This window comes from Oryx dammah, unplaced genomic scaffold (genome assembly GCF_014754425.2).
Source record: "Oryx dammah isolate SB20612 unplaced genomic scaffold, SCBI_Odam_1.1 HiC_scaffold_17, whole genome shotgun sequence".
Classification (NCBI taxonomy): Eukaryota; Metazoa; Chordata; class Mammalia; order Artiodactyla; family Bovidae; genus Oryx; species Oryx dammah.
Window position 1 is genome coordinate 39,693,640 of NW_024070201.1, and position 22,775 is coordinate 39,716,414.

The 22,775-nt window shown below is 40.5% G+C and overlaps 1 protein-coding gene across 3 annotated transcripts in view; it reads right to left on the bottom strand.

Moving 5' to 3' along the window:
* MICALCL (MICAL C-terminal like) overlaps positions 1–22,775 on the bottom strand; it is a 71,548-nt gene that overhangs the window by 44,698 nt on the left and 4,075 nt on the right. For 2 of the 3 annotated variants that reach the window (XM_040258367.1, XM_040258365.1), the window contains exons 2-3: positions 20,418–20,551; positions 17,424–18,765 (exon numbers count right to left, since the gene is read on the bottom strand). In XM_040258367.1, the coding sequence (XP_040114301.1) occupies positions 17,424–18,765; positions 20,418–20,528 (1,453 nt within the window). In that variant the 5' untranslated portion in view covers positions 20,529–20,551. Of the gene's footprint in view, positions 1–17,423; positions 18,766–20,417; positions 21,416–22,775 lie in introns of those variants that run through there. The other variant, XM_040258366.1, reaches the window with a different exon arrangement.

Consider the following 22,775-nt stretch of genomic DNA (forward strand, 5'->3'; position numbering starts at 1 on the left):
GAGTGAGTTAGTGAAAGTCACTCAGTTGTGTCTGACTCTGCAATCCGAAGGAGTCTGCCAGGCTCCTCTGTCCTTGGAATTCTCTAGGCAGGAATACTGGATTGGGTAGCCTTTCCCTTCTCCAGGGGATCTTCTCAACCCAGGGATTGAACCCAGGTCTCCCACATTGCAGGCAGATTCTTTACCGTCTGAGCCACCAGGGAAGCCCATGAAACTAGACAAAGATTTTAAAAAGAGTTATTTTAATGTGCTCAAGAGTTTAAAAAGAAAGCATGAACAGAATGAGGACAGAAATGAAAAATATTTTTATAAGAATCAAATGGACCCTATGAAGATGAAAATTATAAAATCTGAAATGAAATGTTCATCAGGTCAGTTTAACAGCAGACTAAATACTGCCAGCAGACTAAGTACTGCAGAAGAAAATATTCAGTGAAATTAAAAAATAGCAATAAAATAAAAAAAAACTATCCAAATTGAAGCACAGAGAAAAAGACACTGAAAAAAACTGAACAGAACTCAGTCATGTGTGATGCAAAATCAAATGGTCTAAAATACATGTGACTGGAGAACCAGGAGACAGAGGGAGAATGGCAGGAATAGAAAATGTAGTTGACATAATATTGCTGAAAATCATGCAAATTTAAAGGAAATTGTAAATCCATAGCTTCAATAAGCTCAAAAAAACCACAAGCAGGGTAAACACAAAGAAAATCATAGAAAGCCTCATGATAATAAAATTGCCAAAGACCAGAGATATAGACAAAATCTTAAAAGCAGACTGAGAAAAATAATACATTTCCTACAGGGAAACAAACATAAAAATATCCATGGGCATCTTGTCAGAACTGAAATAAGCCAAAAGACAATAGAGCATCATTAAAATGCTTAAAGAACAAAATCATCTGTCAATTTATAATTCTATGTCCAGTGAAACAACACATTCAACTTAAAGCAAGAACAAAGGTGATCTTTTTTTAAGGAAAAAAAAAAAGTTAGAATAATTTGTTGTTAGCAGACATGGATATAAAAAAATTTTTAGAAAACTCTGTAGCAGAAGGAATATACCAGATGGAATGAAGAACTTCAGAATGGTAAATAAAAAATAACTTTTCTTTGTGGTTTTTAATTTCTTTAAAATACAATTGACTATTTAATGTATGTTAGTGTGAAATAATACGAAATACAACTATTGATAATCCTCAACTTACAATGGGGTTACATCCCGACAAACCCATCCTAAGTTTGAAAATACTGTTAAGTTGAAAATTCATTCTATACATCTCACTTACTAATGTCATAGCTTAGCTTAGCCTACCCATAATGTGCTCAGAACACTTACATTGCCTATAATTGGGAAAAAAACCATCTAATACAAAGCCTGTTTTATAATAATGTGTAGAAAATCTCATATAGTTTATTGAATACTATGGTGAAATGAGAAACCAAATGATTGAGTGCAGATGAGTGTAAGAGTATCAGTTATTTACCCTTGTGATCTCCTGGCTGATTGGGAGCTGTGGCTCTCTACAGAATATGTCATCTCATATCTCTAGCCTGGGGAAAGATCAAAATTCAAAATTGAAGAATGGCTTCTACTGAATGCCTATTGCTTTTGCACCACAATAAAGTAAAAAAAAAATAAAATAAAATTGTAAATTGAACCATTATAAATCAAGGACCTTCTGTACTGGACTCTGTCCCAGTTTCTGCTAATATTTGATCTTTGACCTCAATTCCTGACACAGGGCTCCTAAAACCCTTAGAATTTTCTAGGTGATAGGAGTATCTTTTGTTCTAATGAGGTGACTGTTGGTGGACTTGGGAAGAGGAGCTGGTCAATAGAAAGACTAAGCCATGATTAGAAGCTTGGAACTTTTATCCCTAATACTCATCCTCTCAAGAGGGGAGAGGGGCTGGAAGATGAGTTAATAATCAATTATACCTATGTGATGAAGCCACCATAAAAATCCCTAACGTACGGATTTTGGAGAGCTTCCAGATTGGTGAACACATCCATGTGCTGGGAGGGTGTCGTACCCTAGCTGCATGGGAACAGAAGCTCCTGTGCTTGAAATCCTTCCAGATTTCACCCTATGTATTTCTTCATCAGGCTGTTCATTTGTAACCTTTATAATAAACTAATAAGTGTAAGTAAGTGTTTGTTGAGTTCTACACCACATTAGCAAATTATTGAACCCAAGGGAAGGAACCAGAAGAACCTCTGCTTATATCTAGTTGGTCAGAAGTATAACTGACAAACTGTAAGGGTACAGAAGATTTAAGCAAACACTAACATATTTGATCTAACTGCCTGATATAGAACAACCCCACAATAACTAGAGAATATTTCTTCAGAGGATATGCAACATTTACTAAATTGGTAATATGCCAAACCATAAAGCAAGTATCAACAAATTCCAAAGGACTGAAGTCATACATAGTATATCTTCCGATGACAGTGAGGTTAAGCTAGAAAACAAGAATAAGAAATATAAATAGAAAGTAGGGTGGGGTGGGAGGCAGGAGGGAGGTTCAGGAGGGAGGGGACATTTGTATGCCTATGGCTGATTCATGTTGATGTATGGCAGAAACCAACATAACACAGTAAAGCAATTATCTTCCAATTAAAAATAAATAAATTAAAAATACATATAAGTAGAAAAATTTCAAAATGTTTAGAACCTAAGCAATAATTTGTAACAACTTATAGATCAAAGAAGAAATAAAATAAATTTGAATTGGCTGATAAAAATACAATAAAATGACTAGAATGTAGCTTTAAATGTACATGTTATGTAAAAGACAAAAGTTGAGAATTGATGCTCTAAGATCTATTAATACTTCAAGAAACTAGAAAAAGAGCCCCTAAATGAACCTAAGGAAACTAAAAGGAAGAGCATACTCAAGATAAGAACAGATTATGAAAGACAATAAAAACAAAGCAGAAATATTAACAAAGCAAAAATCTTTTTCTTAAAAAGATGAATAAAGTTGATAACCTCTCTCAAGAATAATTAAGAAAAAAGAGACAAAAAAACACACTTACCAATACTTAAGATAAAAGGTTCTACAGAGTATTAAAGGGAGCTACTAACCAAAAACCATTTTGTGACAATAAACTTGAAAATTTAGATAAAATAGACAAACTTAATGGAAAACATAGCTTACAAAACTAACATAAGAAGAAATAGAAAATCTGATTCTATATCTACCAGAAGGAACACCCATATACTGTTGGTGGGAATATAAATAGGTGCAGCCACAACAGAAAGCATTATGGAGGTTCTTCAAAAAATTACAAACAGATATGATCCAGCTATTCCAGTTCTGGATATTTATCCAAAGAGCACAAGATACTAAATTCCAAAGATATATACACCATACTACATTCATCATAGCATTATTTTCAATAGCCAAGTTATGAGAACAACCTAAGTGTCCATCAACGAATGAAAAGATAGATGTGGTATATGATAGAATCTAGCCTGCCTGCTAAGTTGCTTCAGTTGTGTCTGACTCTTTGCTACCCTATGGACTAGACCACCAGGCTCCTCTGTCCATGGGATTCTCCAAGCAAGAATACTGGAGTGGGTTGCCATGCCCTCCTCCAGGGGATCTTCTTGACCTAGGGATCAAACCCCTTTCTCCTGCATTGAAGGCAGATTCTTTACTGCTGAACGACCAGGGAAGCCCATATGATAGAATCCATTAAAAAGGATGACATCTTGCCATTTGCGACAGCATGGATGGACCCTGATGATTTTATGCTAAGTGAAACAAGTGAGATGGAGAAAGACGATTGCATATGATATGGGGAATGGTATGGGGAATACATAATGCAACTGATGTGGGGAATACAAAAATAATTGAACAAGCCAAATGAAAGCGCATTAAAAACATGTAAATACAGAGAACAGAATAATGATTACCAGAGGGAAGAAGGTAGGGAGAGGGAAAAATGAATAAAGAAGTTCAACTGTATGGTAATGGATGGAAACTAAAACTTTGGTGGTGAGTATGCTGTAGTGTGTACAGGGGTCAAAATATAATGTTGTACACATAAAACACATAATGTTATAAATCAATAAATATAATCTATAGCAAATAATATATTTAGCGGTAAAATACAAGCCTTCTGATACTGGGTTAAAAGACAATGATGTAAATAGCATTCCACTTCTATTTAGCATTATTTAAGAACAACAGACTGGTTCCAAATAGGAAAAGGAGTACATCAAGGCTATATACTGTCACCCTGCTTATTTAACTTATATGCAGAGTACATCATGAGAAACGCTGGGCTGGAAGAAGCACAAGCTGGAATCAAGATTGCTGGGAGAAATATCAATAACCTCAGATATGCAGATGACACCACCCTTATGGCAGAAAGTGAAGAGGAACTAAAAAGCCTCTTGATGAAAGTGAAAGAGGAGAGTGAAAAAGTTGGCTTAAAGCTCAATATTCAGAAAAACGAAGATCATGGCATCTGGTCCCATCACTTCATGGGAAATAGATGGGGAAACAGTGGAAACAGTGTCAGACTTACTTTTTGGGGGCTCGAAAATCACTGCAGATGGTGACTGCAGCCATGAAATTAAAAGACGCTTACTCCTTGGAAGAAAAGTTATGACCAACCTGGATAGCATATTGAAAAGCAGAGACATTACTTTGCCAACAAAGGTCCGTCTAGTCAAGGCTATGGTTTTTCCAGTCGTCATGTATGGATGTGAGAGTTGGACTGTGAAGAAGGCTGAGTACCGAAGAATTGATGCTTTTGAACTGTGGTGTTGGAGAAGACTCTTGAGAGTCCCTTGGACTGCAAGGAGATCCAACCAGTCCATTCTAAAGGAGATCAGCCCTGGATGTTCTTTGGAAGGAATGATGCAATAGCTGAAACTCCAGTACTTTGGCCACTTCATGCAGAGTTGACTCATTGGAAAAGACTCTGATGCTGGGAGGGATTGGGGGCAGGAGGAGAAGGGGACGACAGAGGATGAGATGGCTGGATGGCATCACCGACTTGATGGACGTGAGTCTGAGTGAACTCCAGGAGTTGGTGATGGACAGGGAGGCCTGGCGTGCTGCGATTCATGAGGTCGCAAAGAGTCGGACATGACTGAGTGACTGAACTGAACTGAACTGAGGAGGTCTCAGGCAATACAATAAAATTAAATAAAAGGTATGCAAACTAGAAAGGAAGATGTCAAATTGTCTTTATTTTCAGACAACATGATTATGTATGTAGAAAATGTCACAAAAAAATCTACTAGAATAATAAGAGAGTTTAGCAACCACAACATAAAAAGTCAAGTGTGTTTCTACATATTAGCAACTGAAACTCCAATACTTTGGCGACCTGATGCAAAAAGCCAATCCATTGGAAAAGACCCTGATGCCAAGAAAGATTGAAGGCAAAAAGAGAAGTGGGTGCCAGAGGATGAGACGATTAGATAGCACCACCAACTCAATGGACATGAATTTGCGCAAACTCCAGGAGACAGTGGTGGACAGAGGAGCCTGGTTGGCTGCAATCCATGGGGTCACAGAGTCAGACATGACTTAGTGACTGAACAACAACTGAAAATAAAAATTAAGAAAGCCATCCCACTTATAATAGCAGCAACAACAAAATAGGAAACTCTCAAGGAACACTGTTGTTCAGTTGTTCTTAAGGAATACACTTAACAAAATATGTGCAGGAAGTACACACTGAAACCTAAGAAAACTTAAGTGTTGAGAGATATTCCATCTCCATGGACTGAAAGACTCAGTAGGTATCAATCTTCCCCAAATTATTTATAGATTAAAAACAACCTCAATCAAAATCCCAGTAGGCTTATTTGGTAGAAATTGACAAGCTAAACTTTTTGGAAACGCAGAAAACCCAGAATAGCAAAAATAATATTTAAGAACAAAATTGGAAGACTCCCACTATGTGTTTGCAAGACTTACTCTAAAGCTATAGCAGTCAAGAGAATGTAAGGATAAACATACAGATTAATGAAATAGAGTAGAAAGTACAGTGGTAAACCCATACATTTATAGTCAACTGATTATCTATGAAGATGCTACAGTAACACAATGAGCAAAGAACAGTCTTTTTAATAAGTGGGACTGTAACAGTTGGATAACCATGGTCAAAATCTTTGACTTTTATTTATACTATACAAAATTAATTAGAATTGGATTGTAGACTTAAGCTCCAAAGCTAAAAACTGTAAAATTTCTGAGAGAAAACATAGGAGAGAGCCTTAGTGACTCTGGGTTTAAAAAGATTTCTTAACTCTAACACAGATTATAAAAAAATTAATTAATTTGTCTTCGTCAAATTAAAAGCTTCTATTTTTTTGGATGATGGTGAAAATGAAAAGACAATTGACTAGCTGGGAGAAAATATTTGCAAACACATATCTGATGAAGGAGTTATATCCAGAATTTTTAAGAACTCTAACTAAATAGATGGTTATAGATTGTTCTGAGATCTGAAGACAATATTCTAAAGCTATCAAATGTCTCTAACTTAATCAGTTTAAAACTGTATCATTTATAACTGCACACACAAATATTGAATACTGGGCATATATGTAATGAAAATTGTGCAAGATTACCACAATTACAAAACACTGACAGAAACTGCAGAAGTCTTCAGGTATGTATTATGTCCATGAATTTGAAGGCTTAATATTGCAAAGATGTTAGTTCCCTCTAAATTTATCTCTGGAGCCAATTCAATACCAGTCATATGCCCAGAAAATATTTTTGTGGAAATTGATGAATTGTTTCTGTAAGTCATATGGAAATGGAAAAGGCCAAGAATATCAAACAATCTTGAAGAAGAAGATTGGGAAATTTACTTCAGACTATGAAGATTTATTATAAAACCACATAATGAAAACAGTGTGATTCAGGTGTGAGGACGGACAAACCAGTGGAAGAGAACAGAAGTTTCAGAAATGAACCTGCTTCATTTATGACAAGTGTCACTACAATGAAGTGAGGGCCAAGGATGGCCTTTTTAATAAATGCTGCTGAATCAACTGGATAGCAACATGGAAAAAAATAAACCCTTACCCTACTTCTCAGAATACACCAAATCTATGCTATGTTGGTCACAGATTTATTTATAAAAGGTAAAGTAATAAAGCTTTTCTAACAATGGTGGACAACAGAAATCGAATTTGAGCCACGTTATGTCATTTGAAATTTTCTAGTAGCCACAACAAAAAATGCACAAATAAACAGACGAAATTCGTCTTAATCATATGTTTAGCTCAAATTTCAAAAATGTTATCATTTTAATGTATAATCAATATAAAAATATTGAGATCTTTTACGTTACTTCATTCATACTAAGACTTCAGGATCTGGTACATATTTTATAATTACAGCACATCTTGATTTTTAGATAATATATTTTTAATAAAGTGAAATGTAATACTATCAAAAGAAAAAAGTTGAGTCGAATAGAAAGATATTTTATATTGCTTCAGTTGCAAAATTTAAATCCATTAATATTTAATAAAATTCAAATTTAACTCCTCACTCACTCACACTAGCTATATCTCAAGTGTGAAAGAGTGAGCACCATACTAGACAGTGCAGTTCCAGAAGGTAACATACAACAGGATCTTTGTGACCTCAGAACAGGGAAAGATTTCATAAACAGGAAGCAAAAATCAGCAATAAGGGAAAATACTGCTAAATTTGACTTCATTAAATTGATGCCTTTGTCTATCAAAAACATCTTTAGAGAGTGAAAAAGTGAGTCAAAGGGTGGGAAGAGATATTTTACATAATGTATGAAAAAAAAAAAATATATATATATATCTGACAAAGGGTTTATATCCAGAGTCTACACAGATTACAAACTAATAAGAAAGGGACTGACTACACAATGAAAGTATGGACAAAAGACTTGAATAGATAACCTCATACAAGAAAATACCTGTTAATACATAAGCGTGTGAAAAGTAGCACAGCATTAGTATCACGTAAATGCCAATTAAAATCATAATGAGATACCACCCCACACCCATAAAAATAGTGACATCAACAAAACAAAACTGAGACTACAGAGTATTGGCAAAGATATGGGTGAAGGCGAGTTCTCATTTCCTGCTGGAGGGTATATATATTTGTACAATCACTGTAGAAAACCATTTGACAGTATCTGCTAAAGCAAACCAATCATGCCTAACAATTCACTTCCAGGTACTAGTACATACTGACAATGATTCTCTTTCTTCAAGGCCACGCTCCCTTGAGCCCTCTTCTCAACTAGACCTCAATCTTGGCCCGTAGTAACTATACTCTCAACACAAATAGTTTAGCATACCCACTTCTTTCTGCATGGGAAAGTCTTAAACACAGTTTAAGTTTCTAACAGCTCAGTCCTTCTTAAAGTCCTTCCCTGAGAAAACTCAAGACTGATGAATTTATTGTTCATTTTAGCTAACATCTGTCTATAGGCTCCTGACCATCTTTTCTTATAGCCTTTACTAAAAAATGAGGTTACAACTATCAGTCTTTCTCCTGTCCTTTTGAGAGGTATATGTACCTCCTACCACCGAGGAGGACCAGAAAGCCAGCCCTTTCAAATGCAATTATCAGGAAGGATAGAGCCTGTCTTCCAGTTTCTGGGGGAGGACAGAATCCTAACTTCAATCTCTGCCAGCTAACAGACCCAGCTGAGTAACAAGCATTTACACTAAGGAACTCTATGGGATTTCTTACTTCCCTGTCTCTCCTGAGACCCCACTTATCCCTCTCCCTACTTCCTCATTCTGTCACACACCCAGCCATCTCTGGCAAAATCAAAGCTGAATTCAGTTTATACTGAATTCTCTTCCCCGCTGTAACATCAAATTACTACTTAAACTCTGTCCTTACCATTCTAACTAGTATCTGGCTTTATCTTTGACAATACCCAACAGAAACAATAGGTACAGGGATGCTGAAAGCAGCATTCTTCACAACTGGAAACGATGCTAAGTGCCCAGCAACAGAATGCACCAATAAAGAGTGGCATAGAAAAGTGGGAACCACTGCCATGCAGATTGACAAGGATCCCCACCTCCCCCTGCTATGCCCATGATGTTTAGTGAAAGAAGCCAGGCCCCAAAGAGCACATACTTGTATTAGTTTTCCATTGCTGTGGGAGCAGTGGACACCAGGTAGCAGTTCACCATAGCACCCACTGATTATCTCACAGCCGAGTAGGTCAGAAGGACAGGTCCACTGGGTCATCTGCTCAGCGTCTCACAAGCTGCAGTTGAAGTATCCACGGGGCTGGGGTCTCCTCTGCAGTTAAGAGTTCTCTTCCAGTTCATTCAGGTTGTGGGCAGTGTCCAGTTCCTAGTGGTTGTAGGACACGGAGTCCATTTCTTGCTAGCTGTCAGCTGGCTATAGTTCCTCAAGGCCTTTTGCTCACAAGCCCTCTCACAACAATGACAAGCTATTCCTTCGAGGCCAGTAGGACCATGTCTTTCTCATGCTTTGAATTTCTGACTTCAGAAGGGCCCAGCTCCTTGTTCAGTTCTCACCCAACTGAGTGAGTGAGTGAAATGTGAGTCAAAGTTGTTCAGTCGTGTCCGACTCTTTGCAACCCCATGGACTATACAGTCCATGGAATTCTCCAGGCCAGAATACTGGAGTGGGTAGCCTTTCCCTTCTCCAGGGGATCTTCCCAACCCAGGGATCAAACCCAGGTCTCCCACATTGCAGGCAGGTCTCCCACATTGCAGGCGGATTCTTTACCAGCTGAGCCACAAGGGAAGCCCAAGAATACTGGAGTGGGTAGCCTATCCATTCTCCAGCGGATCTTCCCAGCCCAAGAATCAAAGCAGGGTCTCCTGCATTGCAGGCAGATTCTTTACCAACTGAGCCATGAGAGAAGCCCTGATTAAGTTAGGTCTACTCATCTCCCTTTTGATGAACTCAAACTCAATTGGTCTGGAATATAATTACATTTGCAAAATCCCATAAGTTAAGCAGCGGAATGAGATCCATCATATCCACATCTCACCAAACTCAAGAGGATGAGATTATACAGGGCAAGTATGTGGGAGGCAGGCAGCATGGGGCCCTCTCAGAATTTTGTCTACCACAAGACTGAACAATGCAACTTTTATCAAGTCAAAAAACTGCAAAAGTAACCTAAGAGCACAGAAGTCAGATGGTAAGTACTTTTGTTGGGTGGCACGTGTATTTGGGGAGACACATGACGAAGGCTTCTGAATGCTGGTAGTCTTCTACATCTTGAGACGAAGGCTTCTGAATGCTGGTAGTCTTCTACATCTTGATCTCCAAGGTGACTATACAACTGTGCTCCTTGCAAAAATTCATCAGTTCTGCACTTAATATTTGTGTGTGTGTTTTATATTGCAATAAATATGTTACACAAAAATTTTAAAATAGGTTCTCAGGGTGCTTTGTTCATTTACATATAGCAACAATAATTAGCATTAAAATTGTTGGTATAAAACTGGCACTGGGCATAAAGTGCTTGAAATTAGTCTATGCCCCAAAGTAACTTAAAGACTGAGAGGTTTATGTCTACATTAGTTTACTTGGCAAAATATGTCATATTTCAAATAAGAAAAATTAAATTTCAGTTGGCTCTTATTCAAGTGATCATAAATTTGAGGTTTTGAAAGTTTCTCACTTTGAATACTGTTTCTCTCTCCACTTTATGGAAGTGTGCAGCAGCAAGTTAAATGTAAACTGAGCTGTGAGCACGTGTGTGTGTGTGTGTGTGTGTGTGTGTGTGTGTGTATGGTGGGCTGGGCAAGGGCAAGGAAATACAAGGAAACAAGAATGACCTAATTTGATAGAGTAGGTAACATCTTTACATTCTTAGGATACTGACTTAAGAAGACCTCAGAAACACAAAGCTCTTAAAAAAATTTTTTTATTGGAGTATAGCTGCTTTACAATGTTGTATTAGTCCTACTGTACAGCAATATGAATCAACTATGCATATGCATATATCGCCTCTTGTTTGGATTTCCTTCCCATTTAGGTCACCACAGAGCGCTGAGTAGAGTTTCCTGTGCTACACAGTAAGTTCTCACTAGCCATTCATTTTATACATTGTGCGTGCATGCTCAGTCATAACTGACTCTTTGCCATCCCATCGACTGTAGCCCACTAGGCTCCTCAGTCCGTGGGATTTTCCAGGCAAGAATATTGGAGTGGGCTGTCATTTCTTCCTCCAGGGCATCTTTCCAAACCAGGGATAGAATCCGTGTCTTGGGTCTTGCATTGCAGACAGATTCCTTACTGCTTGAATCATCAGGGAAGACCCCTCTGTATACATTGGGTGTATACATAGTATGTATAGGCCAATCCCAATCTCCCAATTCATCCCAGTAACCCATTCCCCCCTTGTTGTCTATACGTTTGTTCTATATGTCTGTGTCTCTATTTCTGCTTTGCAAATAAGTTCATTTGTACCATTTTTCTAGATTCCACATATATATGTTAATACATGATATCTATTTTTCTCTTTCTGACTTACTTCACTCTTTATGACAGCTTCTAGGTCAATAAAGACTGTTTTCATGACCACATCTCTGCAAATGGCACAATTTCATTTCTTTTTATGACTGAGTAATGTTCCATTAAATATGTGCCACGTCTTCTTTATCCATTGATCTGTTGATGGACATATAGGTTACTTCCATGTCCTGGCTATTAAAATAACAATGGGTACAGGTATTAATTTCAGAGCTGGTCAGCCTTAACCTAATTCCGTTCTTTGCATTCCCATTCTGTTCTAAGGTAAGGAATTCACATTATTTTTTTAAGGAATATAAATTAATGAAGGTCTCCATGATAAATAAATCAGGAAAACACATTTATCCCAAATTCAAAAAAATATTTATTTATTTATTTTTGACTGCATCGGGTCTTAATTGTGGCTCAGGAGCTCAGTAGTTGTGACTTAACTGCCCTGTAGCATGTGGGATCTTAGTTTCCTGCTATGTACCCTGCGTTAGAAGGTGGATTCTTAACCACTGGACGACCAGGGAATTCCCTACTCCACCTTATTCTAAACAGCACATAAAGAAGTCACATAAATGTGATATAAGTAAAGTAAAGGCTATTCTTGGTATGATATGATATAAACCTTAAATAAAATATTAGCAAACATAATAGAAAAATATATTAAATAATAAGATATCATGACCAAATGGTCATATTTCAGCAATACAAAGATGGCTCAATATCAGTGAATCTATTACATAACTCATAATATTAATTAAACTATGGAGAAAAAAATTATGCAATCATCTCAAAATGTGCTGACATTTAATAAAGTCCAACTATATTTTCACCCTGCTTATTTAACTTATATGCAGAGTACATCATGAGAAACACTGGGTTGGAAGAAGCACAAGCTGGAATTAAGATTGCTGGGAGAAATATCTATATGCAGATGACACCACCCTTATGGCAGAAAGTGAAGAGGAGCTAAAAAGCCTCTTGATGAAAGTGAAAGAGGAGAGTGAAAAAGTTGGCTTAAAGCTCAGCATTCAGAAAACGAAGATCATGGCATCTGGTCCCATCACTTCATGGGAAATAGATGGGGAAACAGTGGAAACAGTGTCAGACTTTATTTTTGGGGGCTCGAAAATCACTGCAGATGGTGATTGCAGCCATGAAATTAAAAGACGCTTACTCCTTGGAAGGAAAGTTATGACCAACCTAGATAGCATATTCAAAAGCAGAGACATTATTTGTGAACAAAGGTCCATCTAGTCAAGGCTACGGTTTTTCCAATGGTCATGTATGGATGTGAAAGTTGGACTGTGAAGAAAGCTGACCGCCGAAGAATTGATGCTTCTGAGCTGTGGTGTTAGAGAAGACTCTTGAGAGTCCCTTGGACTGCAAGGAGATCCAATCAGTCCATTCTAAAGGAGATCAGTCCTGGGTGTTCTTTGGAAGGAATGATGCTATAGCTGAAACTCCAATACTTTGGCCACCTCATGTGAAGAGTTGACTCATTGGAAAAGACTCTGATGCTGGGAGGGATTGGGGGCAGGAGGAGAAGGGGACGACAGAAGATGAGATGGCTGGATGGCATCACCAACTTGATGGAGATGAGTTTGGGTGAACTCCAGGAGTTGGTGATAGACAGGGAGGCCTGGAAAGCTGCAATTCATGGGGTCATAAAGAGTCGGACATGACTGAGCGACTGAACTGAACTGAACATCCATTCATGATTTAAGATACTTTAAAAAATAGGACTAGATTGCTATTTTCTCAATATGAATAAATATATCTGTGTCAATCCAGAAGCCAGCACCATACTTAAATGGGAAAACATTTAATGAGATGAATTCTCATTAAAGTTAAGAATATGGAAACCATATCACTACCTTAATAGTGTTCTGGACATTGTGGAAACCAAAGAAACGAGGAAACAACATAAGTTAGTGGTACATTATGTAAAAGAGGCAAAATTATCATCTGTAGAGTTATAATTGTATATTTGGGTAGGACCCAGAAGAAGTCATTAAAAAGCATTTTTAAGCAAAGAGAATTCAGTAAAAATGGATGGGTGGAAAATTACTATATAGAAATCAAGAACTTTCATATACTCACTAGTAGGAAGATAAAATGGAAACTATCTTATTTATAATAGCAACAAAAATGAACATATCTAGTAATAAACAACAATAAATATGTAAGATTTATATAAAGTTTAGAATATTCCAGAGGGTCATAAAAAAAGGTATGAGCAAATGGAAAAACAATTCATATCATAAGGTTGTAACTAGATTCCGAGTTAGTTTGTAAAGTTAATTCCATAAAAGCACTCTTCAGGATATTTTAGGTACACAGACAAGTTAACGCTAAGTCCATATAGAACATCAAACAAGCAAGGAGAGCCAGGAAAGTTCTGAACGAGAAGATCAGTAACAGAATTCTCTTCCTACCAGATGGTAAATATAGAAAATTTAAAATGTATAAATATATAAAGGAAAATAATTAAAACAGTGTGGTACTGATATATAACAGACAACTCAAGAGAAGGTAATAGATGGTGTGGAAATCAGTCCAAGTACAGGAATCAGATATATGATAAAGATGTTATCTCACATAAGAGAGGAAAAGATGAGTTATTTGCTAAACTATGTTAGGGTAACCAACGAGATATAATAAAACAAAGAAGGTTGGATTCATAGCTCACATTTATACTAGGGTAATTTCTTCATGTGAACAAATAAGTGTAAAAAATTTAAAACAAACAAGACTAAAAGAAACTGTAAGAAGATTCTTCTATAAACTTAGGAAAAATTTCTTTCTGAATCATTATAAACATAAAGTTCAAAAGTGACAAAATGGAAAATTGCTACAACTACTATATAAAATTAAAACTTCATGTGACAAAAATCACCATAAACAAAGTTAAACATAAACAAGAAGCTGGATAAAGCATTTGTAATTTATATCACAAGGAAAAAGCTAAATGTCCCTTTTCATAAAGCCCCTACATAATATCAAGAAAAATACCAAAATCCAACAGAAAAAAAAGATAAAGAAACAACAATTCACAGAAAAGGAAATACAAATGATTCTTTATTATATGAAAAGACACTCTATCTATTGCCAGTGAGGTTAGTAAAGATTTTTTAGTGAAGAGGAACTAAAAAGCCTCTTGATGAAAGTGAAAGAGTGAAAAAGTTGGCTTAAAGCTCAACATTCAGAAAATGAAGATCATGGCATCCGATCCCATCACTTCATGGGGAAATAGATGGGGAAACAGTGGAAACAGTGTCAGACTTTATTTTCTGGGGCTCCAAAATCACTGCAGATGGTGACTGCAGCCATGAAATTAAAAGACGTTTACTCCTTGGAAGAAAAGTTATGACCAACCTAGATAGCATATTCAAAAGCAGAGACATTGCTTTGCCAACTAAGGTCCGTTTAGTCCAGGCTATGGTTTTTCCAATGGTCATGTATGAATGTGAGAGCTGGACTGTGAAGAAGGCTGAGGGCCGAAGAATTGATGCTTTTGAACTGTGGTGTTGAAGACTCTTGACAGTCCCTTGGACTGCAAGGAGATCCAACCAGTCCATTCTGAAGGAGATCAGCCCTGGGATTTCTTTGGAAGGAAGGATGCTGAAGCTGAAACTCCAGTACTTTGTCCACCTCATGTGAAGAGTTGACTCATTGGAAAAGACTGATGCTGGGAAGGATTGGGGGCAGGAGGAGAAGGGGACGACAGAGGATGAGATGGCTGGATGGCATCACTGACTCGATGGATGTGAGTCTGAGTGAACTCCAGGAGTTGGTGATGAACTCCAGGGAGGCCTGGCGTGCTGCGATTCAGGGGTCGCAAAGAGTCGGACACGACTGAGCGACTGAACTGAACTGAACACACTGGTTAGCACAAGTGCAGAAATAGCACTCTCATTCTCTGCTGCTGGAAGGGTGAACCAGCCCCGTTTTGATGGAGGACAATTTGTCAATATCTATCAAAATTCGCAATTCATACATGCTTTGTTCTAGCATTTCCATTCCTAGAAATTTGTCCAAAATTACACATATGTCAAATGGCCCAAGTTCTTCATTATCATAGCACTGTTTGCAATAGCAAAAGATTTGAAATGCTTAAACTTTCCACCATAGGGGACTGGCTACATCAATTATGGTATTGAACACATCAACACAATGCAATACCATGCAATCATAAAATGAAGGAGAAAGTTCTTTATGTACCAGTACTGACTGACCTCCAAAATAAAATTAAAAGTTCCAAAACAGTGTGTGCCATACAGTAGCATGCTATTAATTCTGGAAAAAGAAAGCATATGATATGTAAATTTGCTCATTTATTCATAAATTCTGTCTGGAAGAATGCCCAAGAACCTGATAACAGTATCTCTCATCAGGGATAGGACCTGGATGACTTAGGGACAGAGACAGAAGATACGACTGTTCATTTTATGCCTTTTGTACCCTTTTATTTTGAGCCATGTGAATGTATTATCAAAAAATCCACAACACACTGAAGTTTACGATGTAATAAAAAGGGCATAGTTACATTCCAGTCTGTCCATGTTTATCCTGAATTTGCTAAAAATAAAGCCTATTGTTAATCAATACAGTCTTTTGTTTTTTTTTAGGCAACAGACTCTTTACTTAATCTGGTTTTAGAATAGATAAAAATCAAGTCCCTGACTTACATAGCTTTTTGATTAAAGTGCCAGAAGAAAAATAACTTCTGCTTGAAAACTGAAGTTCCAAGACAAAAGTTAAATTTTTTAAAAGTTTAAAAAAATAAAGTTCTCAACAATAGGGATGGTAGAATCAATTTGTTTAAAGCAATCAAACAAATATCAATAACAAAAAAGAAATGTTGTTTACACTATTTAAGGGTAAGAACCCACACTGCAAGGAGGAGAATAGGGTGAGAGATTACATGTTACTTTCTAAAAATATTTCTTTATTGTTAAATTATTCTGATCTATTGATATATTAATTGATTTTATAATTTTAAAAATTATACTCAGATTTAAATATTTAAAAAATCTAAGGTTCCACTGGTAGCCAAATATACATAAATGTGTTTAAGCTAGTAATAAAAAAAACACAAGTTTAAAAGAGACACCAATTTTTTTTTTTGACTAGTAAAATAGGAACATAGAAAAAATATGATACTTAATGCAGGTGATGGTGTTGTGGAAAATGTACTCTCATCATTAATAGTGAAATATAAACTAGTCCCTTTCCCTTGTTTTAACTAAAATTTACAACACATAGTTGTAAGAAATAACACAGAGAGAACCTATGAAGTCTTTACCCATGTAATTCTCTTTTAAAAAATAATTTGTTGGTGTCAGGTAAGAATCTTTAAAAATTCACACTTTCAACTAGCAATCCCATTTCTTGGAAACTATCCTAAAAAATATCATTAAAAGGAAAGAAAATGGCATGTCCATAAAAATGTTCATTCAATACCATATATAAAATAAAAATATATTCATATACAATACATAAGTTAATAAGAAAATAGTTCATTAAATAATAACATATACACTAGGTAGACTATTCTACAGCCATTAAACCACATTTGTGTAGAATATAAGGTAATTGACTTAATATCTATGTTGAATGTTGATTTAAAAGATATAAAATTTTATGTACAACAGTGAAAAAATTCATATGGTCAATGAGTGAGAAAGAGGAGGAATTATGGTTGATACTTTGTCTCTTTCAAAACTTTATACAATATAATTTTAAATTTAATTTTTTTCAGATTTTTTTCCAAATTTTCCAAACTCAAGTTTTCCTACTTTTGTCAGAATTTGAGAAGCAAAATGAGGTAAAAGATGGCTACTTATTAATCCAATAGGATAACTAACTTTCCCGCATGAATGGGAGACTTTTGCTAGGAAAGAACCACTTACTTGCATCTTTCTCTGGAGAAGGAGGGACCCTCTGCCCCAGGCAGGTGCTACTGACTGGCTGCACCTGCTTCTTTGGGGGCTGGGCATTGCCCATGGGCGGCACCTTCCCCTTGGGGCTGCTGAAGAGGTCTTGGGAGTCCTTTCTTGGTCCAGATTCTTGGAGGGAACTCTCAAAAGATTTGTCTTTGAGTCTGAAGGAGGAGAAGAGTGAGGTCCTTTTCTTGGGAACCCTGGAAGCATCTGGGACTGTCTCCCGCAAACTCACTTTCTCCAGGAGTGTGGGGACATCTTCGATCCTGCCACAGGGTTGGGGCACACATGCAGGAAACACCTTGGATGGCCGGCTGGGCAAACTGTGGGTGCAAAAGGCAGGGGCAGGAGGGCTCAGGGCTGAGGGCTGGGCAGCCCTTGCAGTTGGGGAGCCCGGGGAGAAGAAGGCTGAGGCCTTGCTTGCCACGTCTCTCTTGGGGGATGGCTGATCACTGTCTTTACTGGAGCTGCTTTTCCGAAAGCTGAATGAGCGAGTGTAAGCACGATGTGGGCTGGTGGGCAAAGTCTTTGACTCTGGCTTGGCCCAGGCCTTCCTCCCACTGTCAGAGTTGGGGAGGAGTGGCTCCAGGGACCTCCGGATGGCGTTGGCTATGAGCCGCAGTGGAGACTTGGGTGGGGCCGTGCTTCGCTCCCCAGGAGCCCGTTCAGCTGGGGCCCCCATCTTCTCCTGAGACTGTCTCTGGGCTGGCAAGGTCTCTTTCTCTGCCCGAGGAAGCGGCAAGGGGCGGACAGGTTTCAGCACATGGCCTCCTGTACCATTTTTAGTGCTCTTTTGGGAAAGTCGTGACCCAGTTTCCAGGTGCAAGTTCTCAAGGTTGGAGTCATTCCAATCCAGCAACCAAGTCTTCTGCTCCGGAGTGAGAACCAATTTCTTTAAGCCTGACTTCTCTGCCAGCTCCAACCCACCATCCTCTACCCTCCTGGGTCTGGTACTCCCTTCTCCAGGCTCCTCTCCAGCCCAGGGAGGCAGTGGGTGGTCTGGCAAGCACCGGTCCTTCCCTTCAACGGGGTGTGGGCCTCTGTGGATGCTTCTGATGTCCCTAGGAGGGGCCACTGCCTCCTGACACCCATCAGAAGCCATCTCTGCAGGGCTGGGTGGCCTGGAGCTCTCGAGGCCGTCTCCACCAGGCCTCACCAGGCAGTATTCCATCCGCTCCAGTACCTGCCCATGAGGCAGATGCAGGGGGAGATCCTTGGGTGATCCACGGGCTTTGGCACGCCTCAGAAAGATGGGGGTGGATGGACTGAAATGACCTCTGGAGATTTGTGAGGGGGTGTTGAAAACTGTCACCTGGAAGGACAGGCAAAACCCAGCAGTGACTTAGAAGCTCCCACCATTTACTTACCTGAGGAAGGTGCATTGTATCCCACAGCCCCCTCCCTTCCTCTCTTCAGATCTCAGACACCCAAAGTCAAAAAGAATCCTGCCTAGGGTGATTTCAGAGGGCCACTCTTCCTTCTAAGTGGCTGCCTTGGAATGGGCTAGAATTGGCCCAGAGCCTCCATATCACTGATCAAAGGCTTACCTGAGTCTTAGATTAGGTGGGTAGAAAGCCAGAGGGAAGACAAAGTCGTTGACAAGCTCCCAGACCAGTGAGGGCAGGGCTAGCCTGGCCCGTATGGGTGGCCAGGCACATGGTGTGGAGGCTCAGCTATGGTCCCTACCAACGGGCATATCCTACCCATAGGTATGGTCCTCCAACAACCAAGAAACCAAGACTTTTTTCCTTGGAGACCATTAAAGAGAGACAACTACCCTCTCTGGCTTGGAACTGTGGTGGCAGGAAAGACTTTGGGATCTTCCAATAACCCTTTCAGCTATGGTTTTTCATGTATAGATGTGACAGTTGGATCATAAAGAAAGCTGAGCACCAGAGAACTGATGCCTTTGAATTGTGGTGCTGGAGAAGACTCCTGAGAGTCCCTTGGATAGCAAGGAGATCAAATAGGTCAATCCTAAAGGAAATCAACACTGAATATTCATCGGAAGGACTAAAGCTGAAGCTCCAATAATTTGGCCACCTGATGCAAAGAGCCGACTCTTAGGAAGAGACCCTGATGCTGGGAAAGATTGAGGGCAGGAGAAGTAGGGGGCAACAGAGGATGAGATGGTTGGATGGCATCACTGAATGGACATGAGTCTGAGCAAACTCCAGGAGACAGTGAAGGACAGGGAAGCTTGGCATGCTGCAGTCCATGGGGTCAAAGAGACAGACATGACTTAGCAACTGCACAAGGACCCTTTAAAACCTGATTCATGCCTCCCCATTAAGAAGGCAATCAATCATTGCCAGCATTCAGGAGCTTGGCCCTTGGAAGAGGGAGAACATAACAGACTTTAGAAGGAGAGGTTGTGTCCTGCCCAGAGCTCTGGTCATGGGACAGGAGCTTCTTAGGAGAATGAAATATTCTGTCTTGGATGTTCTACTTCCCAGAGTCTAGAACAGGCTCTGGCAGGTAACAGAGGCTTCATAGATTCATACTGAAGGAAAGAGTCCAATCCTGTCTATCTCAGTGATGTCATTTTCTATTCAAGCAGGATGTTGCTTCCAAGGTTCTCAGCTGCGACCAAAGGCCCTCTCCATTCTGTACTTGCCACCCTATAGCTGCCAGCTCCTCAATACCCTCTGTGAGGTCATCAAGGGCAGAGCATAAGCCCAAGCATCTCTGCACCCCACAGTCCAGCCCAGATTCCAGGCCTCGTAAAGTCTGCTGAGTGAGGGAGTGGCTGGCTATGCCCTTGGTGACTGAGAAGGAGCAGAGTGCACTTTTGCGAAAGGTACAAATGAAGAAGCCTGGGGTGGGCTCTTAACAGAGCATCTCTCTGGCCCTGGCTTTGCAACTGGGGTGACCTAAAGATGCTAGGAATCCAGAGCTTCGTGTGGAAGTAGGGGGAGTACAGGCATCATCCTCACGCCTGTGCAGGGTCCTGCAGGCACTTACCTGAGTAAGGGAGGGACTGTCCAGGGCATTCAGGTCACCAGTCGAGGAAGAGGAGGATGGAGAAGGAGGAGGCGGGGGAGGACAAGCTTCCTTTGGAGGCAACACCGTCATTTTGCGGTTCACTGGTATGAAATCTACCAAGGAAAGAACATGCTCTCCATTACGGAGTTGTGGTTTTTCCTTATTTTATCAAGAAAAGGGGAGGTTTATCAGTGAAGCTGCATTCTATAAATTGAGTCAGGAGAGGAGGATGCTGGAGACCAGTTCAGAGGCCCTGGAGCCCAGAGCCTGGGACTTGGAAGAACAGGCACAGGAGTGTCAGGTTCCTTAGGGGAAGGAGGTCTCAGGGTGAAAAGTCCAAGAACCACTATGTCTCACACCCACAAGAGAATGCTCCCGAGAGAGGGAAGAGGGGTCTCCAGGGTTTTTCTGGGAAACAGACATCTACCTCTAATGTCTGCCCTAAAGCCATCGTGGTGGGGGGCTGGGGCTGCATTAAATTCCTTAGTCAATAAACAGGCCACCTGAAGCCTCTTCCCACAAGAGGCTGGACCATTCGCCACGGGGATGGATGGGATAACACAGGAGAGGCAGTCACAGCTGAGGAAAAGGGCTCCTCCTCTCACGGGTGCACCAAGCGGCTCTCAGACGAGATGGCCAGCCTGACGTTTTAAGAGAACTCGAGGGAGGGAGGTCGTAATGAGCATCAAAGCATCTGAAGTATATGAAGTGGGGTTCATGCCAAGCTCCTGTTGGTAGGGAACAAGCAAGAGAGAGTGCATGTGCTCAGATGGACAGGAGAAAGGAGCGTGCCTGGGACTGAGGATGAGCCTAATTCTGAACTGTGGGAGCTGAAATCAATTAGTCTCGTTACAACAGAGTTCTAACAGATGTCGCCTACAAGCCCAAGCTCATGCCTCTCTCTCCTGCGGGCATGCTCCACACGTGGACGTATACCCTCTAGGAACCTTAAATCGGGGCCTCCCTGCTGGCTCAGTGGTAAGAATCCGCCTGCCAGTGTAGGAGTCATGAGTACAGTCCTTGAGTCGGGAAGATCCCCTGAAGAAGGAGATGGCAACTCCAGTATTCTTGCCCGGGAAACCCCATGGACAGAATAGCCTGGTGGGCTACAGTCCATGGGGGTCACAAAAGAGTCAGACGAGACTCAACAGCAACAAACCTAAACTCTCGAGAGTTTTGTTTCCCTATCATACCATTTCAGTAACCAGTCCTCAAAGGGATTCAGAAGATGCCATGCTCACTTGCAGATTTACCCACCAAGTGTCTGACCCATCAGCCCAGCCAGCTCTCCCGTAAGCCCTCCAGGCACATAAAGGCTGTTCTCCAGGGAACCTCGCAGGAACACCTGTCTATCCATTCTTGTCAGAATCCTTACTTCTGGCTGCTCGGCTGACCCATTTCCATTTCCCGCCAAGGCATGAGATTTCAGCTTGCTTCTTAACATGATCCCCTGGCCTCAGTTTCCCCAGAGCTTTGGCTGAGAGGCCCCTCCTCTGGGACTCATCCAGGCCAAGCCAAACCAAAGCTCACCACAAAAGGAGTTCCCTCCAGACCACCAGGGAGCCACACAGGGGGTTTGCCAGTGCTCTGACCTGCTTTCCTCTCTCAAATGCAAGCATGTTGGAGCATGCATCCCAGGCCTGGGCTATGAAAAGCTGGCCACATACACGGTCAGCAAGCTTCCCAACGGAAGAGCTCCAGGGGGAAAAGGTAACTCAGGGAAACAGATCTGAGAGTGGCAGGAAGGAGCTGCTGGGGACAAAGGCCACACTGGCTGCCAGGAGCTGACACGGGTGGGGGTGGGCAGCTGGCCGGCCTGCCTGTCACCCCAACGAACCCCCATCTCAGTCCACGATTAGATGGTTCGAGCCTAAAAAGGCAAAAGCTGTGAGTCAGTTGTTGCTGTGCTTCCTGTCCTGGGCTTGCCAAATTCCTGCTAAATTCCTTCTCCTCCTCTTCCTCGCCCCCTCATTCTTCTCTTTCTGCCATCTCCTGAATCAAACTCCTGAACTTGTCCCAAAGTCCCCTCAGCTCCACAGACTGCCTCTTTGTTCCTCTGAGGGGCAATCTGGGAACCTTCTGATACAGAGCCAGGACACCTTGGGAATCAAGCTGACAGGAGAGCCTTGGGGTTCTCAAGGTCATGACCTGGGAGCGCCCCCTCGCTTCTTTATCTGATTCCCACCCCCACCCAGTGAGTGGGGTCTCTCTCCACACATGACCTCAAGGGTGAGGCCTCAGAACTGGGAGGCGGCCCTGAGGAGATGGAAGCAACGCACCTGCCGTTCAAGTCCCAGCCTGGGAGAGGAAGGGGGCGCCAGAGCGCAGCTGAGAGGC